Source organism: Cryptomeria japonica, chromosome 3 (genome assembly GCF_030272615.1).
Source record: "Cryptomeria japonica chromosome 3, Sugi_1.0, whole genome shotgun sequence".
Taxonomy (NCBI): Eukaryota; Viridiplantae; Streptophyta; class Pinopsida; order Cupressales; family Cupressaceae; genus Cryptomeria; species Cryptomeria japonica.
This window is the reverse complement of record NC_081407.1, coordinates 489,261,530-489,288,285: the sequence shown is the minus strand read 5'-3', so window position 1 is coordinate 489,288,285 and position 26,756 is coordinate 489,261,530. Positions and strand designations below refer to the sequence as shown.

At 36.5% G+C, this 26,756-nt stretch overlaps 1 protein-coding gene across 3 annotated transcripts; it reads right to left on the bottom strand.

Moving 5' to 3' along the window:
• Positions 1-358: 358 nt before the first annotated feature.
• On the bottom strand, positions 359-25,929 carry LOC131044527 (polyamine oxidase 2). 3 transcript variants are annotated; one of them, XM_057977884.2, is made up of 10 exons: positions 25,254-25,929; positions 3,245-3,333; positions 3,016-3,104; positions 2,808-2,921; positions 2,334-2,421; positions 2,164-2,249; positions 1,946-2,048; positions 1,721-1,818; positions 1,185-1,614; positions 359-1,054 (listed from the first exon to the last, which is right to left on the bottom strand). In XM_057977884.2, the coding sequence occupies exons 1-10, from the start codon at positions 25,294-25,296 to the stop codon at positions 743-745; spliced, it is 1,452 nt and encodes a 483-aa protein (XP_057833867.1). In that variant the 5' UTR covers positions 25,297-25,929; the 3' UTR covers positions 359-742. The 3 variants fall into 3 exon arrangements, with proteins under 3 accessions (XP_057833867.1, XP_059074401.1, XP_057833859.1); XM_059218418.1 differs by having other exon boundaries at positions 2,512-3,104; positions 3,245-3,337; positions 25,254-25,922; XM_057977876.2 differs by having other exon boundaries at positions 2,512-3,104; positions 25,254-25,922.
• Between the last annotated feature and the right edge of the window lie 827 nt (positions 25,930-26,756).

Here is a 26,756-nt window from a genome sequence, read left to right as displayed (position 1 = left end):
TTTCGCATTCACATAATTTGATTGTTTAACAGTCAACAATACAAACAGAGAGCGACTTGTTACTGCCAAAAATTTGTCCATACCACATGATGCTTCTAGGACACAATTATAGCCTACAAAAATCGACACCGTCGACGCCCAAGAAGATTAAATATGTATTTTAGACCAACTCTTAAGGTTTCCTTTTATCCCCGACAAAAAGAAAACAATTGTTCTTCTAGACAAGCTAAAATCACGAGATAAGGAAGGTGTGTGCTCGAAAGGTCTTTGAAATAAATGACACAGGAAATATACATATAGGGGAATAATGTTTTTTTTCTCTCATGGTACGTAAGTTCATTACTAGCTATCACAGGGATAACTTACAACATCACAATATCTTTTATAAAGCAAAGCGAAATATATTTCATCCCATCCAATGCCCAATATATGCCTGTAAACAATCTTGACAGAATGACATATTAAACCAATACGCCACTCATCAACAAGACGACGGCAAAGAGTTTTACAAAGAGTTTTATTAAGGCAGGCAGGCATTGCATTTTTATAGAGTTAATATCCAGAAATACGAATTGGGTCTTACATTATGGATAGCCCAACTTAAGAAACAGACAAATATGCAGGTGCTTGACATACCATATGCCTGCATTCCGTAAAAATTATCACTTTATAATCAAGTCTTGTCTCCATTAAACATAATGCAGACAGCTTTATATTTAATACTACCAAGCAAATTGAGAGTTCACAGCCTTGATATTCGCATGGGTATGGGTTCAGTTGGGAGCTCCTCACCCATCACGGGCTGAAACAACTCCAAATCCCTGTATCTTTCCATAAGACGCCTTTTGCAGTCTTCAGCAGCCATAATGCCTGTAGAAAACGCCCCATGCACTGTACCAGGAAATCTTATACTAGTAGCCTCCCCTGCAAAAAAGAGGTTGTCAATGGGGACGCGCAAACGCTCATACAAATCATGAGGCTTACCCACAGCGTCATAACTATAAGAACCAAAGGAGTTTGGATCAGTTCCCCAATGTGAAACAAGAGATCGTATCTGCACAAATCAAATCAAGAATGATCATTAGAAATGGTTATCATATGATATCCCGACAGCATGAAGAAAATTTAATCAGTAATAAAAATCAAAATCATCACATTTTAAGTTACAAATATCCAAGACTTACAGGTTCTGACGCATGAGGCAGAATTCTCTTTAGCTGTGACACTGCAAAATTAGTGGCTGCCTCATCAGACATTTTTTCAATGTCATTAGCAAGCCTACCTGCAGGCATGTACACGAGAACAGGATGACCTGTTGCTTTATGCAAATTCAAAAAGTAGCTACAGCCATAAGAAGTAGGTGCAACCACTCCCAAAAAGTCAACTTTTGGCCAGAAAGCTCTCTCAAAATAGAGGGCTATCTTGTTCTCAGTTCCAACTCCCAAATCTGAAATTGCTGCCTCTTTCCACTCGGGCAGCCGTGGTTCAAACTTTATTGTGCTTGCTTTTAGAACACCAAGAGGAACTGCAATAACAGCTGCATCAGCTACAAGCGTTCTTCCATCTTCCAAGAAAACTTTTACACCAGAATATCTCCATGTAATCTTTACAACCCTAAACAAAGAACAAAACAAGCCATGGAAACCCGTCACCCAATAATTTATCAATTGGCCTTCCTGAAATTAATAAGAGAATAACCAATGCAAAGGTGAGTTCATACCTATGATTGAGACGTATGTCAAGGCCTTTGGCAAGGGCCTCTATAACAGGATGATAACCTTGCACCATCAGCCCATGTCCACCTTCAAGAAGTTCTTCCTGCAATTTAAAAATTTACAAGGTAAGTTACAGCTTTGCAACAACATAGATTGAGCTACTTCAGACACATTCAGAACTTATCATAACCATTCAAAAACAATGGGGATCTACAAAAGACACATCTTACCTGATCCCAACCTTTTAAGGATATGTTATCAACATCTGCAGCAAACCAACCCTCCATTCTGCACAAATACCACTGTAATACTTTGTATGCAAGCCCGTGTTGTCTGCCATAGATGGGCAGGGATCAGTATAGGAATTTAGCTGATAGGAAAACCAACAACTTCACTGTCATACAATTTTGATTGCATAAATGCAAATTTGAAATACCATTTAAACAACCTTAAATCTGGACGTCTCTTCAAAACAATTGAAAAAGCCTTCCGCACTGACATGTCTTCTTGATATTCATCTCGTATTTTTTTGGTCTTGAATGAAGAAAGGATGGATCCAGTAAAATTCCTGAGCGGATAGTAAATATACAATTATCTTTAAACAAAATTTATACGTACCTCTTCTAAAACGCTTTCAAATGCCTCTCCAACTTCAGTCACCAACTCTTGTGGAACTTGATGCCCTTCCATATCAAAAAGCGCATAGCTGCATAGCAAAAATCAAAATTTACAACTAAAGCACAGAACTATTTCATATTGTGCTGAAATAATTCTGGTTAAGAAATTTGTCCCATACATGTTAAAACAGTGGCACTTGGGAACATGAAGATCGTCCCTTTGCAGATTTTTCTTCATAAAACAGGAAAAAACAAAAACCAACACTGTTATCTATATCACTTGCATGAGTGAGAATATGGATGCAAAGTGCTTGAGGTGGACAGTGGGAGTTATGAACTGTAACATTTCTAACTACCTACTTGTGGCTGTAAATGCTTCGGACACCCACTCTAAACTATCAAGAAGAAAGAAGTAACCTAATTCTCACAAAAAACAAAAATTGATTAAAATGTTACAGAAATGTCCTGAACATGCCTCTCTAGATCATGATCATATAACACAGAATTATCACCACTAGTACGAAACAATGGGAGTCCCAACTTGCCAATCACAGGTGCCAATGGATTTTTCTTACATACACCATGTAACCTGCATAAAGGACTAACACAATGGATTAGATATTGAAGATTTTATAACACAGATACTTCTTTCATAAAGAATATAAGCATTAATCTAAGCTTGCCATGAGGCACCCATGTCAACTGGAAATCCAAAGGAATAATCTGTATATGCACGTCCACCAATTCGATCCCGTGACTCCAACATAACAACCTGAAGAAAACAAGTTTTGACTAATGAAGGAACCTCTAATTGCATACAGAAGCATCATTACTAAAGCAGGTAGAAGCCTCCATAAATAGGCCAGTGAGAAAGAAATTTTCATTGAACAATGATCATAGATATAATCTAACCTTGAAAGAGGCATCATGAAGGGCACGAGCAGCTGCTATCCCACCAAATCCGCCACCAATGACAATTACTGAAGGTGAAGAACAGAGCTCTATCTTGGAAGAACAGTAAGTAAGATGAAAATTTTAGTTTCTAATCAGCACTAAAGCTTCATTACCAATCATTCTTATTTAAAGGCTTGGCTCTTTAGGATATGCAAACCAATATCTCCTAGAAAATCCTGGAATATAAGAAAGAAGCAAAACAGGTTCTAATATAGTATGTAATTAGCTATTGATACATTTGCCCATTCGTCTGTTCTTGTAATCTAGGATTTTAGATTTTACATGATAAAAAATAAAACAAGGACTGTAACATGAGAGTAGCAAGCAAGACAAGAAGGCCTCAAACATGCAAAAGACCATATTGCAAGACTGAATACATGTTAAGACAGCACAACATTTTCTATTCTATATGACTGGTGAGTTTCATATCATTGATCAAATATGTAGAACAAGGTACACCGACTATAGAAGCAGAAAAATGTAAATTATGCCTTTCCTTTATAAGCAACTGTGACTTCTGGATAATGCAATCATTTTGCACGTAAGAGTTAGTGAACATGTTCTCATTACAACTGTATCCTAAGATATATATTAAAGAATATAAATTACACAAACCAACCTGCTTAAGTGACTTCCAATGATGTAATAGAATATGGCATTTGTATGCACCATATCACTCATCTTTGCAACATAATGACAGTTTGTTCATAGGTTTATGGAACTATTCCAAAAAAAAAAAAAAAATTGTTTAAAATACTATTACTATGTGAATTCTTATTAATTGTTTAAGGTTGTAAATGCAACCTTATGCACAGTTTGATGCTTTGCAAGCTTTTCATGACTTATACAGCCTTCAGTTGGAAAGTCGCTAAAACAAACAATTTCAGGTTGTTCTTAGTTTAATAAAACGTTATAAACATTCTAACCGTATATCTTAAGGAGAAAAAACACAACAGCATAAAGATTTTATGCTGCATGCCACCCTGAACTGCTCTTTTCCAAACTGTCTTCAATTCTCTACAGCACATGCAGGTGGACTAGGGATTTAACCAATAGACAAAACCATTTCAATTATTTTTAACTTGAATGACTTGGAACTCGATAATATTTATACATCCAATGACACAGCAGAAAATTAAAAAATTTTCCTTTTGGTCAGGTCAACGTCAAACAACAAACTTCAAAATCTTGTGAAGACAAAATGGTAGTTCTAGCAATGCACTGGCACTTAAGCGAGTGAGAGGCTTGGTTTTAACTTTTACCTTCATCACAAACTTGGTTTTTTCAACCCTAATCACCAGCAACAGTTTGATTTTCCTTCTCTATGGTTTATGAAGTTGAGCATATGCCAAGTCAAGGTCTTTCTTTAAACAACTTGATAGGCTCTGTTATCAGACGAAAACCGAATTAGTTTATGTTAATTCTGGCTTCAATATACCAATTCTAATTGTCTATGCAGCAATTTTGGTCTAATTAAGCCCATTAATTTCTAGATAGCTCTGGTGTTCGTGACAGCTGGAGCTTCCATGCACCCAATTTTTCCTCAGCGCTAATCCTCAGCATGAAGGGACACTTCAACTTATTCACATTGTTTGGAACCTCTCCCATTGCTCAAACCGCAGATCAAATAAATTGAGAGGTGGAATGAAGTTATATCACATAGTAGTCATGCAAATTTGGCAAACAAAAGCTAAGATAAAGAAGCGGTTGGTAAAAGAAGTGATTGATTAATATAATTCCCCCATATTCAACTTGATGAATCATTCCAATAACATGCTGCAGCCTTAGAACATTGTATTAAGAAAAAACAAAGCCAAAGCCATGGCTGTGAAAAATGATCAAATCAGGTCAAGACTCGATCGGCTTAAAAAGGGCAATAGCTGATAATTTTTACTCCATCCCAGGGTACTCATCTCCTATATTGGAAATGCATCCCCCTCTTGGAGACGCATACGCATATGGTGGCATCTCCAGACAGTAAGAGACTTCTGATGAAGTTTCTTTGCATCTATACAACTCCTTGAAGCATCCATTGAAATTTGGGAAACTTTCTAGAGAGGTTTCCTACATATATCGTATACTAAAATAACTAAAAAAATACATTAATTTTTCTATTTTTTGCATTAAAATTCACAGATTTTATCATAGCCGAAAACTTTCTTATCATACTCCAAAGAGGTAAGAGTACAAAGAGAAACAAGAATAAGGCTTAAGATGTGTACAAATAAGAATAAGGCTTAATGTTGATTGAATATATAGTCATCTCCAAGGACCCCATACCATGTTTTTAAACTAATGGCATTCCCTTGTCAAACTCTATCAGCCATCTCTAGGTGATCATGATTTAAAAAATAATTTTGTATATCATAATGATGATTATTAAATATCAATATAATTAATCTTTGCCTTTGCTCACATCTATTTCAATGTGTTAAAATGGTAATTTTTTAATTTTTAAGCATTTTAGTTTTTAACATTCTTTCAAGTTGCACATCCATTGTATAATATTTATTTTCTAAATATAATTTTTATATACTTTTTTTTTCTTTTATAGATTCCAATTACCTTTCTACATTTTCTTCTAAACTGGCACAATGATATCCATCCCTGTCTCCCATACCAATACCAGTCCCCATCTCCCCATTAACTAAGCAATTTTTTATTGATTCTGATACTCAATGATGTAAACACTATGCAAGCTCAGTTCAATTTCCAACCTGAGATCTCACCAAGACTTTGTTAAACATTTTTAACTTTGTGATTCAAACCTTGGGGAATACACGGAAGTGCAGCCATGTGCTGCAAGCTTGCCTCAATGTGAATACATATAAACTTTCTGAAACCCTGATTTCATAATAGCTTTCTAGTAGCTTTCAACCAAGGAAATATCAAAAATAGGCCAAAAGCAGGGGATCCTGAAATGTGTATAAGTTGGAGACTGATAACTCACTTCAATGTCCCTTAACAAGTTGTTTTCTAAAGCCCTTGATTTCCACATACAAAATTTGTTGACAATATCCCAGTGATTTGAAAGGCATGATATGGATCCTTGCACCTGTTCAGCCTGCAAGATTAATTAATATGGAATTTATAAAAGCTTATGAAAAGATTGGATGTTTGTTTATTTAAGCTATATTTGAATCCTTTAGTCTAGACCCATTTTTCTTAGAAATGCAACCTCCTTTTGCAGAAATTTCATCTTTTTTATTCACCAATGACTAAAAGTTTGAGAGAATTAGTATTCTTCACAGTTTTCAACAAGTTGTTTGTTAGCTCTGATATCATATGTTTTTTTCTGTGAAAGCCTTTTGTTATTTACTAGCTCACAAAGCTTCAGTTGAACTTGTCAACAAATTGTCTTGTACGGTAATGCCCAGAGTCAATCGAGATGGTCACCTTGGAAATGATGCTCTTCCACCCTTGCAGAGGAGCGTTTGGCTGTCAATGCCATGAAATGGCAAAATTAATTCTGTAATTTGGGCTGAAATATGCAGTAGCATAGAACTCAATGCTACAAGTTGTTGGCAATATGCTAGATTTGGTTAAGTGTTGTCATTGATGTCAACACTGTATCCCGGTTAGTCTTGGTGATCATTCTGATCCGGTATGATCAAATCTCTGGAATCGGTTTTGGGTGCTTATTTTGATGATTACATGCTTGCTATATTCTGGTGGTTTCATGATTTGGTCATCGTTTTTGGTATTTCCGGTTACTAGTTGGTTTGTGCCTTTACCAGCTAGCTTTTGGCTTTACCAGCTTCTAGCATTCCCGGTTAGCTTTATTGGTATGCTGTTTTGGTGACTTGGTCAGTGGATTTTGGGTCTAGCTTATGGAATCGGTTTCTTTCATGCTATTGGTGCTTCTTGATCATATCTCGAGCATTTGGCGACTTTGCATTGGATGGTGTGCTATTATGGTGGTCCTATTTGGATCCGGTTAAACTTTCACTGAGGGTTTCTACTTGCAAATGAAGCATGTTGGATTTTGGTCTTGGCGGAATCCTTGACGGATATAATTGTTTGGTTACTTGACTTAGGTCCGTGCTATGTAATGTAAATCATAATATTGGTTTGGTGGTATCGTGTGATGTAATTTTTGTAATTATGGATTTATGGGTTTAGGGTTTAGCCGACCTTGTCAATAAGGTTGATGATGTGTATTTATAAGTGACTTGTTCATGTAATTTATATAGATCAATGGTTATGGTTGGTTAAGTCTGCATTATCAGAGAAAGGATTATGTGCAAATAGAGTCATATCATTCCAGAGAAGGTTGGAAAGGTTTTGTATTACAGAGCAGACATCAATGCTTAACCGGAACTGTATCAGGCATTTGTAGATGCTACTTTCACAGTTCATTGTTTTCCGGATTGTAGTCCGATGATTTTGTAAGTCAGTGAGACTTCCCTTTGTGATGAGTAGTGCGCTCTAGGCTGTTAGCCTTTCTGCATGTGCAGACCCCATTGTAATTATTCACAATACTACTGCAGAGTATTCATCTGATTGTGGGTAGGGTTTCCCACCATGGTTTGTCCCTTTCCGGGTTTTCCACGTCAAAATATTGGTGTTATGTGTGTTGTGCTTTCATGTTATATTCTTCATTGGGTTGTGCTCCGATTTAAGGTTTATAATTGATTTAACTGTTGTTATTGTTAGTAAACTGATTCACCCCCCCCCCCTCTCAGTTTACTGCCGGTATCAGTGCATTCCAACACAAGTAACATCTCCACCCTTGCAAAATTGGTTAGATATGGGTGGACTCAGATTTAAAACTGACTTACTTTTAAATTCTGAAGGCAATCCATTTTCATTCCAAGTCTTTCTCACTGAGTTATGTAATTAAATGCATCAAAAAGATATTCTAATACTACATGGAGAAGCAAGTCCCTTATAGCCAAATTTCATATTGATAGACATTTTTAGTATCTTCCTCTCAATCCATTTAATTTCTGCTTATTTCTCAAGGATTTTCAAGGCTATTTATAGAGGCAATAAATGCAACCACAAAGTAGCATGGCATATCTATAACTCTCCAAAGATTTCAGGGTTGGTGGCCATGATAGATTATACAATTAGATTCACATCAAACAAAAAGGTAAGATTCCATAAGTGGAGAGAGAGAGAGAGAGAATGTAATATGAGGTCTATGGACACCCAAGAGAAGAATCAACTTTGGAATATAAAATATAATTGGAATCAATGGAATGATATTGTGGGATGGATTGCCATTATCTATACACCATCCATACATGACATGAGAATAGGCTGACCCAATAATGGCATATGTAAAAATAATTCTATGATATACCTTAAGCACATAGGCCTCTACATACAAGTAGGAACACTAACACATATAGGCTCCATATACAAGGTACATGGTATCAATACAAGATGACATAACCCAAAGGTGTATCACGTGCGATGATGACTCTACAAGACAAAAAAATGATATGTTTTACATATTCTAACATTCCCCCTAGAAATCAACTTGGAGAGATCAAGAGAAATATCATGTTTATTCCAAGAGGATGGAAAAGAGAAGCCTCCAACACCCAATGACAACTTTCAATCACTTAAGAAACACCTTTAAGTGTTTGTACCCACAATGAGAAAAAGTGATGTCCCTTTTTAGTAAAAACCCTAGTTCTTGCCCTAGATCACCTATTCTATGTAAAACTAAAAATGGAACAAGATGCGTACCTGATTGAGATCCTAAAATAGGTTAGGAAACCATTGGAATGTATATAAACCATACTATAGATCTTCCAAAAAGGGCAATTAAACATAAATTCTCTATACCTAGGGTCAGGAACATTAACTTAACCATAGTTATGTCTAATTACTTATCAAAACTCAACCATAAGAGAGTGTAAGTAAGGAGGAACGATAAGGTGTCCAAGAGATCCTCTACCCTGGGTCCAAGAGAGGAGTGAAAGCCAGAGCCCCTTGGCCTCATGGGACCATCGGTCAACTACCATAAGGTGGTCTACCTAGTGAGGTATCCTATCACCGTTCTCCTTCATCACTTCTATCCTTATCCTTGTGATTCGAATTCCCCCTTTAAGTTTATTTCTCCCAAATTAACCATGTCTTGTGGGGTTAGGCAAAGAATGTAACCGGGTTCCTTGACTTCTCCATGTAGGGGCCCTCAAAGTCCTTGACACCACTTTGGTCATTCTAGAACAGCCCACTTACAAGCCCCTTGTCACCCCTTCATTATATCTCATACCCTTCCTTACAAGAATGTATTTCAAAACATACATAATTATTCTTTTAAGTTATGCATTACATATTTAAAACGAGTAAAGCATACCATGAATATATTATGTACATTTATGTCTAGTTAACATAGCTATAAGTTTCTAAGATAACTGAGTCATTTACTGACATAGTTAATTCTAGTTGTTATTCTTAACTCCTGTGGATTTAACGATTAATTTCAGAGTACCCATGCTTAAAGCGTAGCATAGATCTTATGAGTAATTTGGACCTCTTTCCTTTCTCTTGATTGGAACTGTTGCTATCCTAACCACTGCTGTTGCTGACTGAATTTAATCTCCTACTGCCTTCGATGGATAATGGAATCTACTTGCCCCCTTATTGTTTCTGATTTTCTCCCTTATCTGAATTAATTATTCATCTCTGTCCTTAATTACTGTCTTTGCTTCTTTACATTCACCGCTGCCTTAGTTGATAATAAGATCCCTCCTCAATTACTATTTTATATGCCTTGATTGCTGTCTTTCTGAAGTCGTGATTTTTTCCTTAATCTCTCCTCCTTCAATCCTTTATATATCTTCATATGAATGAGACATATCTCTTCACCAATGAAAAGTCATACCCATTAATATAGCCTTTGAAGTATAATCAATGTCACATTATTTGCACTTTATAAACTTTTTATTTCTTAATCATTAATAGCACCCTTTGATCTTAGCACCCTTTGATCTTCATACTAATCGGTGTTATTGTCAATCACATCTTGCTTTATTTAATTCATTACATAATGCATGATTGTAATCTCCAATGCATCGCACCTTTTCTCATTGCTATCTTTTTGTTGATTAACAATACATTAATATGAATCATTGCTTTTATTGTTAAGTTGCTGACTTTGCGTTATATTCAGAAGTAAATCATATCTTTTGCATTGATCAAATTGCTGCCATAACATGATTGTAATCACTGCATATAATACTTCATAAATCACTGTTTTCTTCTTATAGAGTCATTACCTTATGATCATCCCTGTCGGCTATATGAGTTGTTGTCTTAATAAGGTTGACTCCTTAACATTTCAATATTAGTAGTTCAAGTATGGTGGACTAGTATAGTCTGAAGTTGTTCTTTAAGAACAAGATGTTGTTCTATTCTTCAAATTGTTGTCATTAAGGACTCAGTCATTGTTCTACTGATCACTAGCTGTCTTGGTAAAGTCCCGCCATACCTGGAATACACATTATGGATTATTGCACATAACATATTATTTATATTCTTTAATTGCTTCTTCTCTGCACTTTTATCATCCTTTCTTATCCTTTCTTTTTAAGTCTTCCATTTACTATCTATAAACATAGTTATCTTTCCTTATACAATCACCTATATTCTTCATTGTCCTTCGTTGTATGGGCTTTAAATACTAATATCATTTATAAAGATAATACAAGGAGCTTTCTCAAGATTATTGCCATATATCAGAAATAATGAAGACATGCCTATCTAATTATTGTTTTTGCTATTGATTTACACGAATGTGTCCTAGGTCTGCCCTGTTGGACCACACCATGTTTGGTCTCAGAACTGGGGACATGACATGTTGACTCGTGTAGACGTTCAGAGGTAAGAAACTCTTATGTCTCTGACAAAGCATCCTGATCCTAACATCTAACTCCAAAAAAATTTGTTCAAAGATGAGACTGAACTATTATGAAGGTTTCAAAATAAGTGAGTCTCATCCCCTCTAAGTAACATCTTCCCCTTGTGGATATATCAAATTATGGAGTAGTTCAAGAGGTAATCATATCCTTACAATCGAAGGTTAAAATTGAATGCTCAATGAAATAACTGTTCGACTAACCATAATTCGAATGTGTTAGGCGAAATTTTCTCGAGTAAGAAGGATGCAACACATAGTCAACTGATAAAGCTGCCATAAATCTAAGACTTCATCCTAGCACTCAAATCTCTCAATGTTATGAACATGCCCCATAGACAGCGACATCCAAGTTCACAAGCAAAATATGAAGCAAAGTCCTGATTGGGGATCATCAATGGAAATCAAGAGACCAGATATAGGGATGATAATGATGGGATTATCCAAAGTGCCTCTATGCCAAAGAAAACAACCTATGAAATAAAACATCAACTCCAAGACATACATGTAAAGTCAAAATCAGTATCCCTCGTGTTTGAAGTCCTTGTCAAGACAAGAGAGCATGATCCATGATCACTGGAAATAGAGAATCTCCAAGGATACAAAGCAATGAGCTCTCCTCAAAGATATGATCTCAAATAGATAGATAAAGCAATTCCTTTTCCAATGTATGAACTCCAGTGAAAGAAAGAAGCAAGTCCTCCACAAACACGACATCAAAAAATCTCTTAAATTGTCCCCCAAAAGCACATAGATGAAATCAGCATACTATCATTAATTCCATGGCTAGCCTACGTACACAAGGCCTCCTATCAAAAAGAAAATTAGTGAGCCCATCATCTCTAAGAGCCAAGTTCCCTCGTGTATAAATATACTATCTGCATCTCCCAAATTATATCCATGCTCGGCTAAAGGAAAATGACTGTCATTCCCCAAATTTTAGGAGTTTCAATACATCCAAATCTGTACTACTCAATTTTCCATTAGCTGTTATGATATGTCCAAAAACATCTTCATCTTCCTCTAAAGTCTCCATGGGCAAGATAGGAAGACTCTCCAATTGAAACCTGAGTGTCTCCTTCATAACTACATTGACACTCTGAGCACAAGTACAATAAGTCCACTCAGGTTCCCTCCCAGCTTAAGTATCCATAAAATCAATCTCATCATGAGGAACATGTTTGTCTTTGAATCCAAAAAATATGAGTCTTGACTGACTATCAAACTTCTCATGGTTATCACCTGAAAGTCATTGCTTATAGTTTATACCATTCGCAATGAACTTATCCAGACAGAGTTCGACTTCATTGCTCTATTGGGTTATTTGATAGATAGATCGTAGATATAATGTTCACTCAAATCAGGTACATATCAAACATCTCTAATCATGTTATCTTCTAGCATGATATAACCACAACTCAAAATAGCAAGAGCAGAGCCAAGCCCTTAATATATCTTCTCATCATTAGCTTGAACAAGCTCATGAAACAAACTACCATCCTTGGCCATATAATGAATGCCACCAGAATCTATGATAGACTCATGCTTACAAGTATAAGATGAACGAGAAATATCTGCTATTAGGATACTGTTCCTACCTATGTCATTATGCTTTACTTGTCTTGCCTTAGGTTTTTTTGAGTTCCTGCATAAGATCACTCACCATTTTATTGCAGGCATCCTCAACACAGCCAAGTTTTCGATAAAGAGTTACTTTACTCTTCGGATTTCTTCTTCTCATCCTTGTGATCACCATAGTGAGAACTCCTATTTCTCTCTTATAATTGTCTACTTAGTTTCCCTTATATGCAAATTGTTGAAATGAACCTATTGCTTCAAACAAATGGTGTCAAATGGCAAAGCCTTTCCATCTTATATCATGACAGATCTACTAGAGAAAAATGATGAGAGAAAACCATGATATGGTGACCCAAAGTTTGTAAGAACAATCTCATTACATCATTGTCTTTCTTATATTAGTTGCCACAAACCTTTAACTAAAATAGAAGATCTTTCACCCAAGACCCAAAATCCCTAATCCTTTCAAATGATAAAATATCAAGAGTGGAGCTTGTGATTCAAATGGAAGACACTCAACCATGACTAAAAAATTGTACCACATAAGCACCACAATCCCCAAAATAACTTGCTCCTTCTTTAGATATATCAATACCTCAGAAAAATCCTTCAATAGGTGCCAAAGTATATATTGTCATGTAGAGCTTGAAAACAACCCTCTAATGCTTACAGATAAAGCTCAAACAGAGTACAAATGCACAATTTTATGAACTCCAAAATGTCAGGGATTCAAATAGCAATCATATACCCATCAAATTTAAAGCTCATGCAAAAAATTCAAAATTTTGAAAATAAAAAAGTGTTGATAGTCAACCAGATTGTTCCATATAGCATTCAAAGATCATATTAATTGTGTTGATTGGACTGCTCCTACATGTTGTGCACTAACTGTTTTGCTGACTGTGCACTGTCTGGAATTCCCTGCTAACTCTAGCCATGATGATAGACACTCAGACTCAGACACATGTCAACCATCTCATCCAATTGGCGGGGATTTTTGAAAAATTTCCACCTATGATGTGTGGCCCTCACATGACACCAAAATGCTAACATAATCAGCCAAAATGCTGAGATCATCAGCCAAAATGTTTATGTCCTTGCAGTAAAAATCCAAGTAGTTGCATATGAGGCTTGAACCCACAACCTGCCTGAATGGGAATTCTTTATAAAAGTGGGTGTGGCTAGTTGGGTTGCACCCAATGTGCCTTCCAACGACTGTCATAGCCATATATGGCGTCCACCACCCTTGCTCAAAGTGTAACAATCTGCCTCTCACCTTTAAGTGTGCTGCAATCAAGCTTCTAGCTCTAATAAGCTTTAAAAACAAATCTCACAAAGTGACTTTGGGTGCAAAAACGAAAGAATCTAAACTTGAGTTAAAAATGGACTCCTAACAATTTTTTCAAGGATTCCAAATATGCGACCAGATTTGCTTTATGTTACGTAGGACTTCTTTTAGAAAGCCTAGATTTCCAATGTGAACAAAATCTTGTCCTTGAAGAACAATATGTGTCCCTATAATGAAATAACTTGCACAAGAGAAGAATATAATAGGAACTATGCTGCAAAATACTTGAGATTCTGAGAATAATAAGTGAGGGGGCAACCTCCCAAGCCACTTTGAGGGGCATACCTCCAATAATCTAAGGTTGGGACGAAAACCATGATCTTGTCATATCCATTTCCTGACAAATTTAAATGCTAGCCAACAGGTAACTTTTATTAGGAAAGGGTGGATGTGTTGATATTGATTGAGCTTGCAATTTGGGATGCCAACATTAGAGTGCAAATTTCTTACGGACCGATGCACATGCAGGGATTGGTAGAAGAAGCCGATTGAGCAATCAAATCTGTAGTTTATATGATCTGTTGATCCTTACCATTCTTAAACATTCATCAAGCCCTATAACAGGTGCATGAGGGTTCAATACAATCTGCCAAGCACCTGCAGACTGCAGCGAGTTACCAGACCTCACTTGGAAGGTCAGACCAATGTACATCAGAAACAAAACATTTGAAAATGCTGGTGACAAACCTGAGATTCAAGGTCATCTTCTTGGTAGGATGCTAATCCTATGAGTGTTACACACCTCAGATCTGAGTAGCAACAGAGGAAAGGAGAGGTGCATAGGCGTCAAACTGACTGGAACAAACTGTCATTTGTGTCACTGCAGACACCACAGCACTTCCACCATAGCGTGGGTTAGAAACATTAGCCAGCCTCAAATTAAGCTTTCATCTGACCCTAACAAGGGTGACACATCAAATCTGAACCTAAATTTGGTGCTGGAGGTTAATCAAGTGTTGTACATATATCATTGCAATCCGTTCAGGCAGAGATTCACCCTTGGGTAGGAGACTTGGGGTCAATCATACCCAGGATGTATCCGATCCATCATTGCAAGTTTGTCAACATATATCAGACCTGTTACCCTGGTTCTTGATTAACCCAAATTTTGAACTTTTATCCCAAATCAATTGTTATGTTAATCAATGATCAGCATCTTTCAAATATCTTTGACCAAAGGTATATTATATGTGCACAATTGATGCGGTCATCTGAAAACTTTATCACATGTTAGCCATGTGCTGATTGGGCTTCACCACACACCTTTACAGTTCTTTGGAATGTTTTCAGAGCATTTAAGGGCATATTTTCTTGGATCAAGTTAGCAACTTCAAAGTTTTTTTTCCTGTTTCAGGTTGACAACCTCTTATCCATCATTCGGTTTTCACTCCAGATCAAAAGATTAGTTTTTCTACATTAGCATAAATCGGTAAAGCAGGCAAAACTTAAGATTCATAATGACTCATGCAAAACCATTTGGTGGGGATATCTAAGTTGGCATTTTATTTAATGTGGCGAATTTTCACAATGACCCAGTTCCTGGTTTTTAAAAATTTTAACTTTTGATTTTTCGGCAATTTATTGCGAAAAAAAATTAAATTTAAAATTTTCTTAATTAAGTTCTCAGAATAATGGGTTCTGGTCATTGATGCATTTTTTGAAATTCGGCCAATTTTCGGAGAAAAATATGTAGCGGATCTAAAGTTACATCAAAAATCTCTGTCAAAGGCACAAGAGGCAAAAGAGGTGAAAGAAACTAAAATAATTTCACTTTCGAATTTGAAAAACACAAGTCACTTTTGAAAATGGAAAACACAATACACAAGTGAACTTGTGACTTTTAAAATGGAAAACACAATGCACAAGTGAACTTATGTCTTTTGAAAATGCAAAACACAACACACAAGTGAACCTGTGGATTTCAAAAAGTGAAAACAGAATGCACAAGTGAACTTGTGACTTTTGAAAAGTGAAAATGGAACGCACGAGTGAACTTGTGACTTCCGAAAAATGAAAAGGAATGGCATTTCTTTGAAGCTAGGGATTTTCAATTACTTTTTGGTAAAAGTGATTTATGTCACATATTTGTAATGAAGTTACAAAATAAGCTTTATTTGCGCAAAAATTGAGAGAAATCAAACTAAAATAAAGCTTATTCTTATTTTCTCAAAATTGCAAAAGATAGTTACCTAAGTAATTATGTAGTGGTTACGAGGTAGTTATTGAAGGAGGCCTATAAATATAGGCTATTCCGTATTGTAAAAGCGGACTCTAATAGAGGGGAAACTATGGAGAATTTTCTAGAGAAACTTTTGGAGAGCTGTTCTATTCACACTTTGTACCTAAGGGTTTTTGAACTTGAATATTTTCAAAATAATAATAAAGATTGTATCTAGTTCGTATGTCAAGAATGCGTCATTGAGTTATCATTACTGATTTTTTTGTATGTTAAATTGGTAATCCCTTTATGTATTTATGGAATCCATTAGTTTCAGATTCAAATGCTATATGTAATTAATGAAACACAATCAACCTTGGTATCTTGGTTTGAATGTCATAAGATAACTCATTTCCTCATATATTGAGATGCATTGTCCTCCTTTTGTCATTGCATATCAAAACTTAATTTGTGGTAGAAACCCCCTGTAATTTGTTATCATTTGTGAAGTCTTACTTGGTATTCGTATGTTTGCCAGTAGGGTTTCTGTTATCCATTTTCTTTTAGTTTTGTCTTTCTCCTTTATGTACTTTCAAGTTATAAGTACACAAAAACCATAAATTCCCCCATCATACGAGGGGCTGGCCCTCTCAAACAAGGAAGAATGTAGCTTTACAGCAATCTCTTCGACTGTCACTGCTCTTTTGGCAAATAGGGTCAGTTTTGGAGAAATGATTGTAGTGACAAATCTATTTACCAACAAGACCTTAGTTTATTTCCGCTAATATCTGATTATTGGTAATTTACTGTATATCAAAGATTGCAATTATTTGAATTCAATCTCGCTAGTTCTATGTAATTGTTTTGTGCTACTGTTCGCTAAGTTGGTATCGATATTGCAAAGTATTTGCTTGAAATCAAATATCTAAAGGTGATCAATCTGATTTATAAATCCTAGTGAAATTGGTAAATTAGATGTCGAAACCCTAGGTGTATTACAATGGTATCAGAGCCTTCGAATCCACCAGCCTGTGGGTGTGTGATGCAGATTTATACAGAAGAAAAATTGTGAGATTAGCTACAAGCGAAGAGAAAAGAGAAAGGAAGAAGCCATGGGTGAGAGGAATGAAGAAGTCAACCTCCAAGAGGTCATTAGAAATGAAAAAGAGAGCTTGCCAGAGAATTTCAATCCATAAGAGAGTCTATGACAAAGATTGTGAGGACCTTGAGAGAAATGGATCAACAATAGAGTGTTGGGAGGTATAATTCCAATGGTGCTGAAAATAGCCACTCAGCCCATGATGCAGTTTCAATCAATCCTCCAGCCAAGACATTCAGAACCATTTTTTTGCAAAAAGAAGGTAAAGACCCACTTGAAGAAGAGCAGCAAGTACCACATAATTCTGATAATGAGATGGCAAGTTATCATGCTAATTATAGTGCTATAAGTCCAACCATCCACTGTGACATGACATTCATGGAGTATTATGACATTAGGACCATAAATGGACATAGGAGGAGAAGGTATGAAGAGAAGCCCTGTAGCAACAGCATTTGGGGAAAATTGCAGTACCTACTTTTAATGGTTCAGGAAGTTGTTCAGCATGGTTACAAAAATTGGATACATACTTCTCTTTGAACCTCATGTTTGAAGAAACAGCCATCAAGTTCGCCACCTTGAGCATCTTGAGGATGTAGCCCATGAGTGGTGCTACCATGGCATGGTGACCCAAGGACATGATTAAATCACTACTTTAGAAGAGTTCAGCCAAAGATTAAAGGAGAGCTTTGATAGAAAGGATCCAGAGAAAAACTTTAGAGAGCTAGCACAATAAAGGCAAGAGAGCATAGTGGAGCACTATGTGGTAGAATTCCAAAGGCTATAAGTGATGGTTTCAGATATGATGGAAAGTAGGCTCATAGTTCTTTTTGTAGAGGGCCTATCCAAACAACTCAAGGATTTGGTTAGGTCATTTGGTCTTAGATCCTTGCAAGAGGCCATCAAGAGAACCCTAAATTTGGAGGATTCAGTGACCAAAAACGAAATCAACTCCAACAATGCACCACTGATTCAACACAAGAAGCCTCCTCAAAAGATTTTTCCCCAATCTAAGGCTCTACCCCCAAAACCAAACAAGGTTGAGGAGTTCAAGAAAGAGCCACCAAAAAATAAAATGCTTCACTTGTAGAGAGCCATGGCAGCCAGGTCATAGGTGTTTGGGAAAGGGACATATACAATACTTAGAAGTGGTTTCAGACAAGGATTTGGAGGTAGATGAGCCTAAGCATAAGGTTGTTATGGATAAGGTTGAGCATAAGCACCAAGGAGGAGAGCATCCATGGGGCGCACTTGTAGCACTTTGAGAACACCTAGATATCACTCCTTTTGGGTTAGAGGAGTCTTAAGAGGGCAATGGGTGAAAGTTTTAATCGATAGTGGGACTACTCACAAATTCATTGATGAAGGATTGGTGCCTAAGATGGGTTTGAGGATAGAAAATTTTTAAGGGTTTAATGTTACAATGGTGGATGGGTATACAAGTCCATGCAACCAAAGGATTCGGCAGTTAGAGTTGACTTTATGAGTACACGAGATGCGAGATGACTTCTATGTGATTCACATTGGTGAGACAAAGTTGGTATTGGGAGTGCAATGGTTGCACTACTTGGCGAATACACAGAATCACCAGACCTTGGAATTGAAGTTCAAATCTAATGGGAAGGAGGTAGTTCTTCATGGCCTTTCCAATGGGAGTCCTATGATGGTTTTAGCCATGAGGACGGAGAGAGCATTTTTAAAGACCAATGGCTTGGGCAGCAGAGTGCTTGATTAGAGATACAAGTCCATCCAAGGATGGGAGGTCCTACCATGTTGATATTTACTCCATTTTGGATATACATAGCAAGGTATCCAACAAAATTCCTCATAGTTTACCACCAAATAGGAACTTCCAACAAGTGATTGAAGTTGAGTAAGAAACAAAACCCATCATCGCTACTCCTCAGCACCCTAAGTGATACAATGAGGAGATTGTGAAGGCAATTGAAGAATTATTTGACATGGGGCACATTCAGCCTAGTTCCAACCCATTTACTTCATCTGTGGTATTGGTTAAGAATAAAGATGGGACTATGAAGATGTGCATTGATTATAGAGCTCTCAACAAAAAGACAAACAAGAATTGCTAACCCATACACAGGATTGGCATGTTGATAGATGAGCTTCATGGTGCAATGTACTTCTCCAAAATTGACTTAAGGTCAAGGTATCATCTAGATAAGGATTAGAGATGAGGATGTGCACAAAACAACCTTCAGGTGTCAATATGGGCACCATGAGCTCTTGGTCATGTCATTTGGGTTGACCAATACACTTGCCACCTTTCAATCATGCATAAATCAAGTATTTCTTTTACAATTGCGGAAATTTGTGCTAGTTTTCTTTGATAACATCTTAATTAGTGATATAAGATTTCCACAATCCATAGAATTTCTTGTAGTAGATTTCTGGATAAGATCGTGTGGGATTTTTTTAGATCAACGTTTCGGATCACACTCCATGACCCATCATCAAGATGCATGAGAGCATAAGAAGTAAAAAATGATGGATCACGGAGTGTGATCCGAAACATTGATCTTAAAAAACTCGCACTTATCCAGAAATCTACTACAAGAAACATCTTAATTTTCAAGAAGACATGGGAGGATCACTTGAGGCACATAGATGAGGTGCTTGACATACTTGAGCGGCAATCATTCTACGCCAAAGCATCCAAATGTGAGTTTGGTTTAGTTGAAATATTATATTTGGGATATAAGATTAGTGCTCAAGGGGTTAGTGCGGATGAGGAGAAGATCAAGACAATACAAGATTGGCCTAGACCAAGGAATTTGTCACATTTGGGGGGATTTGTGGGTCTTTGCAGCTACTATAGGAGGTTCATGAAGGGGTTTCACAGCGTGCAGCTCCATTGATAGATTTGACAAAGAAAGCGGCTTTCTCTCGGAGCACTTCAACATAGAGTGCTTTTGACAAACTCAAGGAGTTAATGAGTTCATGTACTATTTTGGCTATTCCACATTTCTCACTTCTTTTAGTTTTTGAATGTGATGCATCAAGATAGGGGATTGGAGTAATATTGATGCAAAATAGACACCCCATAGAAGCAATACTTGGTTTGTGGGAAGTTTGTGGTGAAAACAGATCATAACAGCTTAAAATTTTTCCTCAATAAGAAGGATCTGAATGATAGACAGCAAAAATGGGTGAGTCGCAAGCCAATGGTTTTGACATTGACTATGTTAAAGGAAAGAATAATGTGGTGCTTGATGCACTCTAGAGAAACCTTATTTCTGCTCTATGACTGATATATCTGCTATTCGGAAGGTTTCAATAAATGTTGAATATGCCAAGAACACATTTGCTATTTCCATTTTGGATAGGAAGTTACAAGATGACAAATACAAAGTGATTGATGAGCTAATACTTTCCAAAAATCTGGTGTATTCTTGTACCAAAATTGAAGGTGAAGGAAAGAAATTTTGAGGCCATATCATGACACACAATTTGCTGGTCATCCAAGGTACTACAAGACATATAAACGAGGGAGTGTTTTTCATGGAAGGGGCTCAATGGTGACGTGTTAAGGCATGTTAGGAAATGTTTGGTTTGCCAATGAAATAGAATAGAGAATGTATTTCCAGCTGGTTTGTTGCAATCCCTGCCCGTTCTGGATCAGAAACGAAAAAGTATCTCATGAATTTCATCTTAGGATTACAAAGGTGCAAGGTAAGGATTGTATCTATGTCATTGTTGATAGGCTCACTAAATATGCTCATCTTCATGCTAAATCTTTGGTACAAGGCTCCACAAGTGGCTGCTCTATTCTTTATAAAACAATTTGGACTTCATAGGCTGCCAAGGAACATTGTAAGTAACAAGGGCAGATTTATCAGCTTGTTTTAGTAAGATCTCTTTCGATTATAGGACACGAAATTGACCCCAAGCACTAGCTACCATCCTGCAACCGATGGGCAAACAAAAATAGTGAACAAATGGATAGAAATCTACTTGAGGAACTATGTTAATAGACAGGAAACAGCATGAGCCAAAAGGCTCCACCTTGAGAGTATTGCTACAATTCTACCAGCCACACGATTTTACCCACCACATGTCTATAGATTTGACTCCTTTCAAGGCACTTTATAGTTATGAGGTTGTTTCATTTGTGGAGTTGATTCTTTCAGATGGTAGAGTACAATGAGCTAAAGATTTGATTTAGCAAAGCTAAGACATTATGAAGGGACTCAAAAAGAACCTGCAGCAGTCCCAAAACCAGCAAAAGATGTATGCTGATTGTCACTTAAATGTGAGAATTTTTGAGGTGGGAGATATGGTATTCTTGAGGTTACAACTCTACAGACAGTCTACCCTCAAAGGAAATGATGTTGAGAAGTTAAAACCACAATTTTATGGACCCTATAAGATCATCAAGAGAATTGGTGAGGTTGCATATGAGCTGGATTAATAATATTTTCCACGTATCATGCTTGAAGAAGGCCCTTGGACAGCAAGTTACACTGTTACTTGAGTTGCCACCACTTGATGCTGAAGGAAAATTGATTTTGGAACCAGAAATCATCATTGATGTAGAGAAAAAAAATTGAGACACAATGTCATTCCAGAGTATTTGGTGAAATGGAAGAACCCTCCACTTGAGGATGCTACATGGGAAGGAGCGGAGATTTTTGAGCACCAAAGCCCGAAGTTGATTGACGACAAGCAATTTGGGGAAGGGAGGACTGTCATGTTCCCCCTAAATTAGGTCAACCTACAACATATTTTTTAATAAGAGCATTTTTAAATGCTACCTGTACATATTTAATATATATTTAAATAAAATTTAATAATAATTAAATAAAATAAAGTATAATTTTGGGCACCTAGTTATGATTTTTGAATTTTGAATTTAGGCACCAATTTTGGATTAGTGCTTTAACAAACAGGTATAAATTGAGACCTTGCTGGCTGGCCGAAAATATATTGGAAATTCATACAAATTTTGGGAAGAAACTCCTAAGGCATCCAGATTACTAGGACGGAAACCCTAGTTTTCCACTAAGGTCAAGATGAAAACCCTGATCTTGTCAAATTCATTTCCTCACAAATTTGCAATTTGTCATTGAAAATTCCGAGTGCTAACTAGCAGGTAGCTTTCATCAGAAAAGAGAGGTTGTGTTGATACTGACTTTTGAATTTTGAATTTAGGCACCAATTTTGGATCCTAGTGCTTTAACAAACAGGTATAAATTGAGACCTTGCTGACTGGGCGAAAATATATTGGATATTGATACAAATTTTGAGAAGAAACTCCTAAGGCGGATTGCTAGGACAGAAACCCTAGATATCCACAAAGATCAAGACAAAAACCCTGAACTTGTCATATACATTTCCTGACAAATTTGCAATTTGTCATTGAAAATTCTGAGTGCTAACTAGCAGGTAGCTTTCATCAGAAAAGAGTGGTTGTGTTGATATTGATTCAGCCTGCAATTTGGGATGCCAACATTAGAGTGCAGATTTCTTACGGACCAGCGCCCGTGCAGTGATTGGTAGAAGAAGGCAACTGAGCAATCAGACCTGCTGATCCTTACCATTCTGAAACATTTGCCAGGCCCTATAGCAGCTGTGTGAGGGTTCAATTCAATCTGCCAGGCACCCACGGACGCAGCAAGTTACCAGACCTCACTTGGAAGGGCATATCAATGTAGATCAGAGAAAAAACATTTGCAGATGCTGGTGAACATACCTAAGATTAATTGTTGCATCATTCAAGGTCATCTTCTTAGTAGGACGCTGGTCCTCAGAGGGTTACACACCTCAGATCTGATTAGCAACAGAGGAAGAGAGTAGCGAACAGGTGCCATACTGACTGGAACAAACCATTGTTTGCATCGCTGCAGACCTAACCACAACACCTCCACCATAACCAGGGTCAGAAGCATCACCCAGCCTCAAATTTAGCTTTCATCTAACCCTAACAAGAGTGACACGAGATTGAACCTAAATTTGACGCTGGAGGTTATTCAATGTTGCACATAAATCAGTGCAATCTGATCAGGCAGAGATTCGCCTTGGGCAGGAGAGCTGGGGTCAATCATACCCGGCCCACTGTATATAATCCATTATTGCAAGTTTGTCGACTTCTATCAGACCCAAGTTACTTTCCACTGATCTCTGCTTATTGGTAATTGACTGTATTAAAGATTACAAATATTTGAAATTCAGTTCTGCTAGAAGTCCTGAGTAATTATTTTGTGCTGCTGTTTGCTGAGTTGGCATTGCTATTGTGAAGTATTTGCTTGAAAAATAAAATATCTAAAAGTGATCAATCTGATTTGTAAATCCTAGTGAGATCGGTAAATCAGATGTAGAAACCCTAGGTGTATTACAAACATAAAAAATGCATGCCTGTTTGATCCAAGCAGCCCCAACCACCAATCTAAATTTCTTTTGATGTTTTTTGCTTCTATACCCTTAACATCCACCAAGTGAAGCAATGGCAACTGCAACTGCTTGAGCGTAATGCTCACTCCATTTCTGTCATATGGATTCCCATTTTAATGTTCTTTTGCAGTTTTGTCAAGCCTTGAACTCTGTAATTCAAGGTGTAAAAATTACCTGTTCTACCATACTATAATCAATTGCAAGCTATTTTTTATTAAAAAAACAAATGAAGAGAAGTACAGAAGTTGAGAAGCAAGACTAAATCATCTCTCAAACTAGAACAAACTTTCAATTTTTACTAATACAAAAGGGAAAGTGTTCTATTTAATAAACATGACCAAAACAGCAACATTTGATTTGAGAAAGTAGAATAACTCAACATTTGATTTAATGAGACAGAAATGACTCAGAAAATGAATCAAACTTAGCTGTAGGATAACTACATGATTGAGAAAAGCAAATACATAAATTGCAATTTTTCCATACTATCACTTTCTACGTCAGCAATGGCATATACTCAGCTCCTTCAGAGATGTCAAATAGACGTGTGTATACAAATCTGTAGCTGGCAGCAATACTAGAATTTGATTTATCATGATCACCTATTTAATTGATTCACAAAGAAGAATTTTGAGAAGATCCTGTACTGTTTGATAGTCAGTCGTTAAAGTGCGGTTTAACATCATAAGAATTGAATTTGTTCTCATTTTTCCATTAGTTTAGGAAAGCCTCAGCATTGCACATGACCTAGAGTCTTATAATGTTGTAATTAAAAATAAGCAGGTTACAAATTTCACTCCACATCCTCTCAATCACTGTAAAAATGGTAGCCGTGTAATTTGAACAGCAAAATGACTCGTATGCAGGAATTAACCAAATATCGTATCAACAAGGCTAGCTGCAGATCCAATGGAATTATTGGATATAACAAATGCAATAAAAGACAAGGCGAAGGTAGATCTGAAGAAAATTATCAAGAAACGACATGTTTTTTTCCAAGTAGAGAGCAACTTATTAAACGCTTTCACGAGATATTTCATACGAATGGTTTTAGTTTTATGGGATTCGACCTATGGTTACACTTTAATATTCATGGGTCAAATCCCACAAAAAAATTAGAAATCTAAGTAGCTAATAATTGGTAAAGATTTACATTTCATAAAAAGAGATTAATAAATATTGATAAATTTGCAACAACGGGGTGAATTGAGCAGATAATATGTTGCTCTGATCAAAGCCAGTCCCTGTCAATTGCCAACAAATCCATCACCATCACAACCACAAACGTACAAAACAGTTTAGAGAAATCATACAAATTGCAATAGAGTAAAAATATGGGAGAGATTTCGCCAAATGGCAATAGCAACAATTGAAAAAATGGTGAAACATTTGCCAGGGAACAAAATAATGCTCTAAAATTGACAATCTTTTTTGGGAGCACTGCACTCATTATTTTATCCTAATGTACTGCATTCACTATGAATAGAAAATGCTCCTACTTACCAGATTGCATTTTAGGCTTCTCTTGTTTGACTGGTGCCATCATTAATTAATTCCGCAAGCGCTGATACACTCCCTGACTAAAGCCCCAACTCAAAAAATTAATTCTTCCTTTTCTCAGAAAACTGTGAGGCTGAGATTGAAGAACAAATAAAAATCGATTAGAAGGAGCAGGCACCCAGATGATGAAATGGCCCTCAAATCCCACCCACATCACTCCGCCTGTTGGCAATGGTGTATGGAGTGCAGTGAGCACTGTGTAGTAGCTAAGTCTCACCAACCACAGAATCCTCCCCACACCAACAACAAATTCTTCAATTCTCACCTCCTAACTCCTGCTTGCATTATTTATATCAGTGCCTAGGGAATCAATCAATATTCTTGAACAGAACTCATACGCTACCTCCCCCCAATTTTTATTCTTATTCCAACACATCTACATATAAAAAATAGCATCGTTCATTACGCGGCACGCCACGCTCCAAACAAAAAATCGTTGATAGCTACAACCACTTATCTTCCACTAACCGACAGAAGCCGTAATCAATTCAACAGGTACCCAAATTATCATATTGATTGAGATTGCGCTTATCCTCCTATTAAGAATAGTAATAACCAGGAATACAATGCATATGATAAGTCATCAAATTGATCCAGTTTCCTAAGATAACAATATTTTCTATTTTGAATAGTAATCCGTGTTTCACGTTTTGCTGTGTCCTCAACAACCAAAGTAGACATTTTGCATGTGATATGTCCTACACTCAACTTATGCCAACGTGCTCTCCTTCTCTCCACACACCATATTCCATGTACGGACCAATAACAATATTAAAATATCTCTCGAGTGAACAGTTGTGAAGAAATAAAATTCTTTTATCAATTATTTAAAATTAGCGTATCCATTTCAAATTCTATTTAATTTTGAGTTTATTTTATTGGAATTGTTCAATACAATAATATATCAACCAGTGATGTATACTTGTATTAGGATTGACCCGCTTTTATCTTTAATCATATCTATTTTTTCATGTTTACATTTATTGTGGCATATTATGCATCACTATTTGTTTATTATTCCCCTTTCATACTTACCCGAATACGTTTACTTCCTACCTTTAAATTATACCCAAGTTCTTTTTTTCACCACTTGAGATTGATGTAGGATTGAATTTTAATTTCTAAAATCAAAGTCCAAGATTCCTACCTTTTCTTATTAACCTTACGAGTTGACTTCACACACATTTGTACAACATGTTGCTATGACTTAATATATAAAGGCATTCAATGTGTCATTAATTCATATGCTGACAAAGGAGAAAACCATTAGTACATATTTTGAATTCTAGAAGGACAAAGTTTGGAATCTACATCATCTATATGTAGGTCACCTATACACTTGTGTGTGTTGTTTTCAAATATTTGCTTCAAGCCATAAATTTAGCCCATCTTGGTTTCTAACCTAGGATAAATTGACCCTAGCAATATAGTAAAGTCATCTAAGAT

What these genes read in the sequence shown, in the direction of transcription:
- LOC131044527 (XM_057977884.2), bottom strand. Translation starts at nt 25,296, where the DNA reads ATGATGGCACCAGTCAAACAAGAGAAGCCTAAAATGCAATCTG. An exon ending in AAGAGACGTCCAGATTTAAG is followed by an intron (nt 2,049 to 2,163) that starts GTTGTTTAAATG and finishes CATCTATGGCAG; the next exon opens with ACAACACGGGCTTGCATACA. An exon ending in CCTTAAAAGGTTGGGATCAG is followed by an intron (nt 1,819 to 1,945) that starts GTAAGATGTGTC and finishes TTTAAATTGCAG; the next exon opens with GAAGAACTTCTTGAAGGTGG.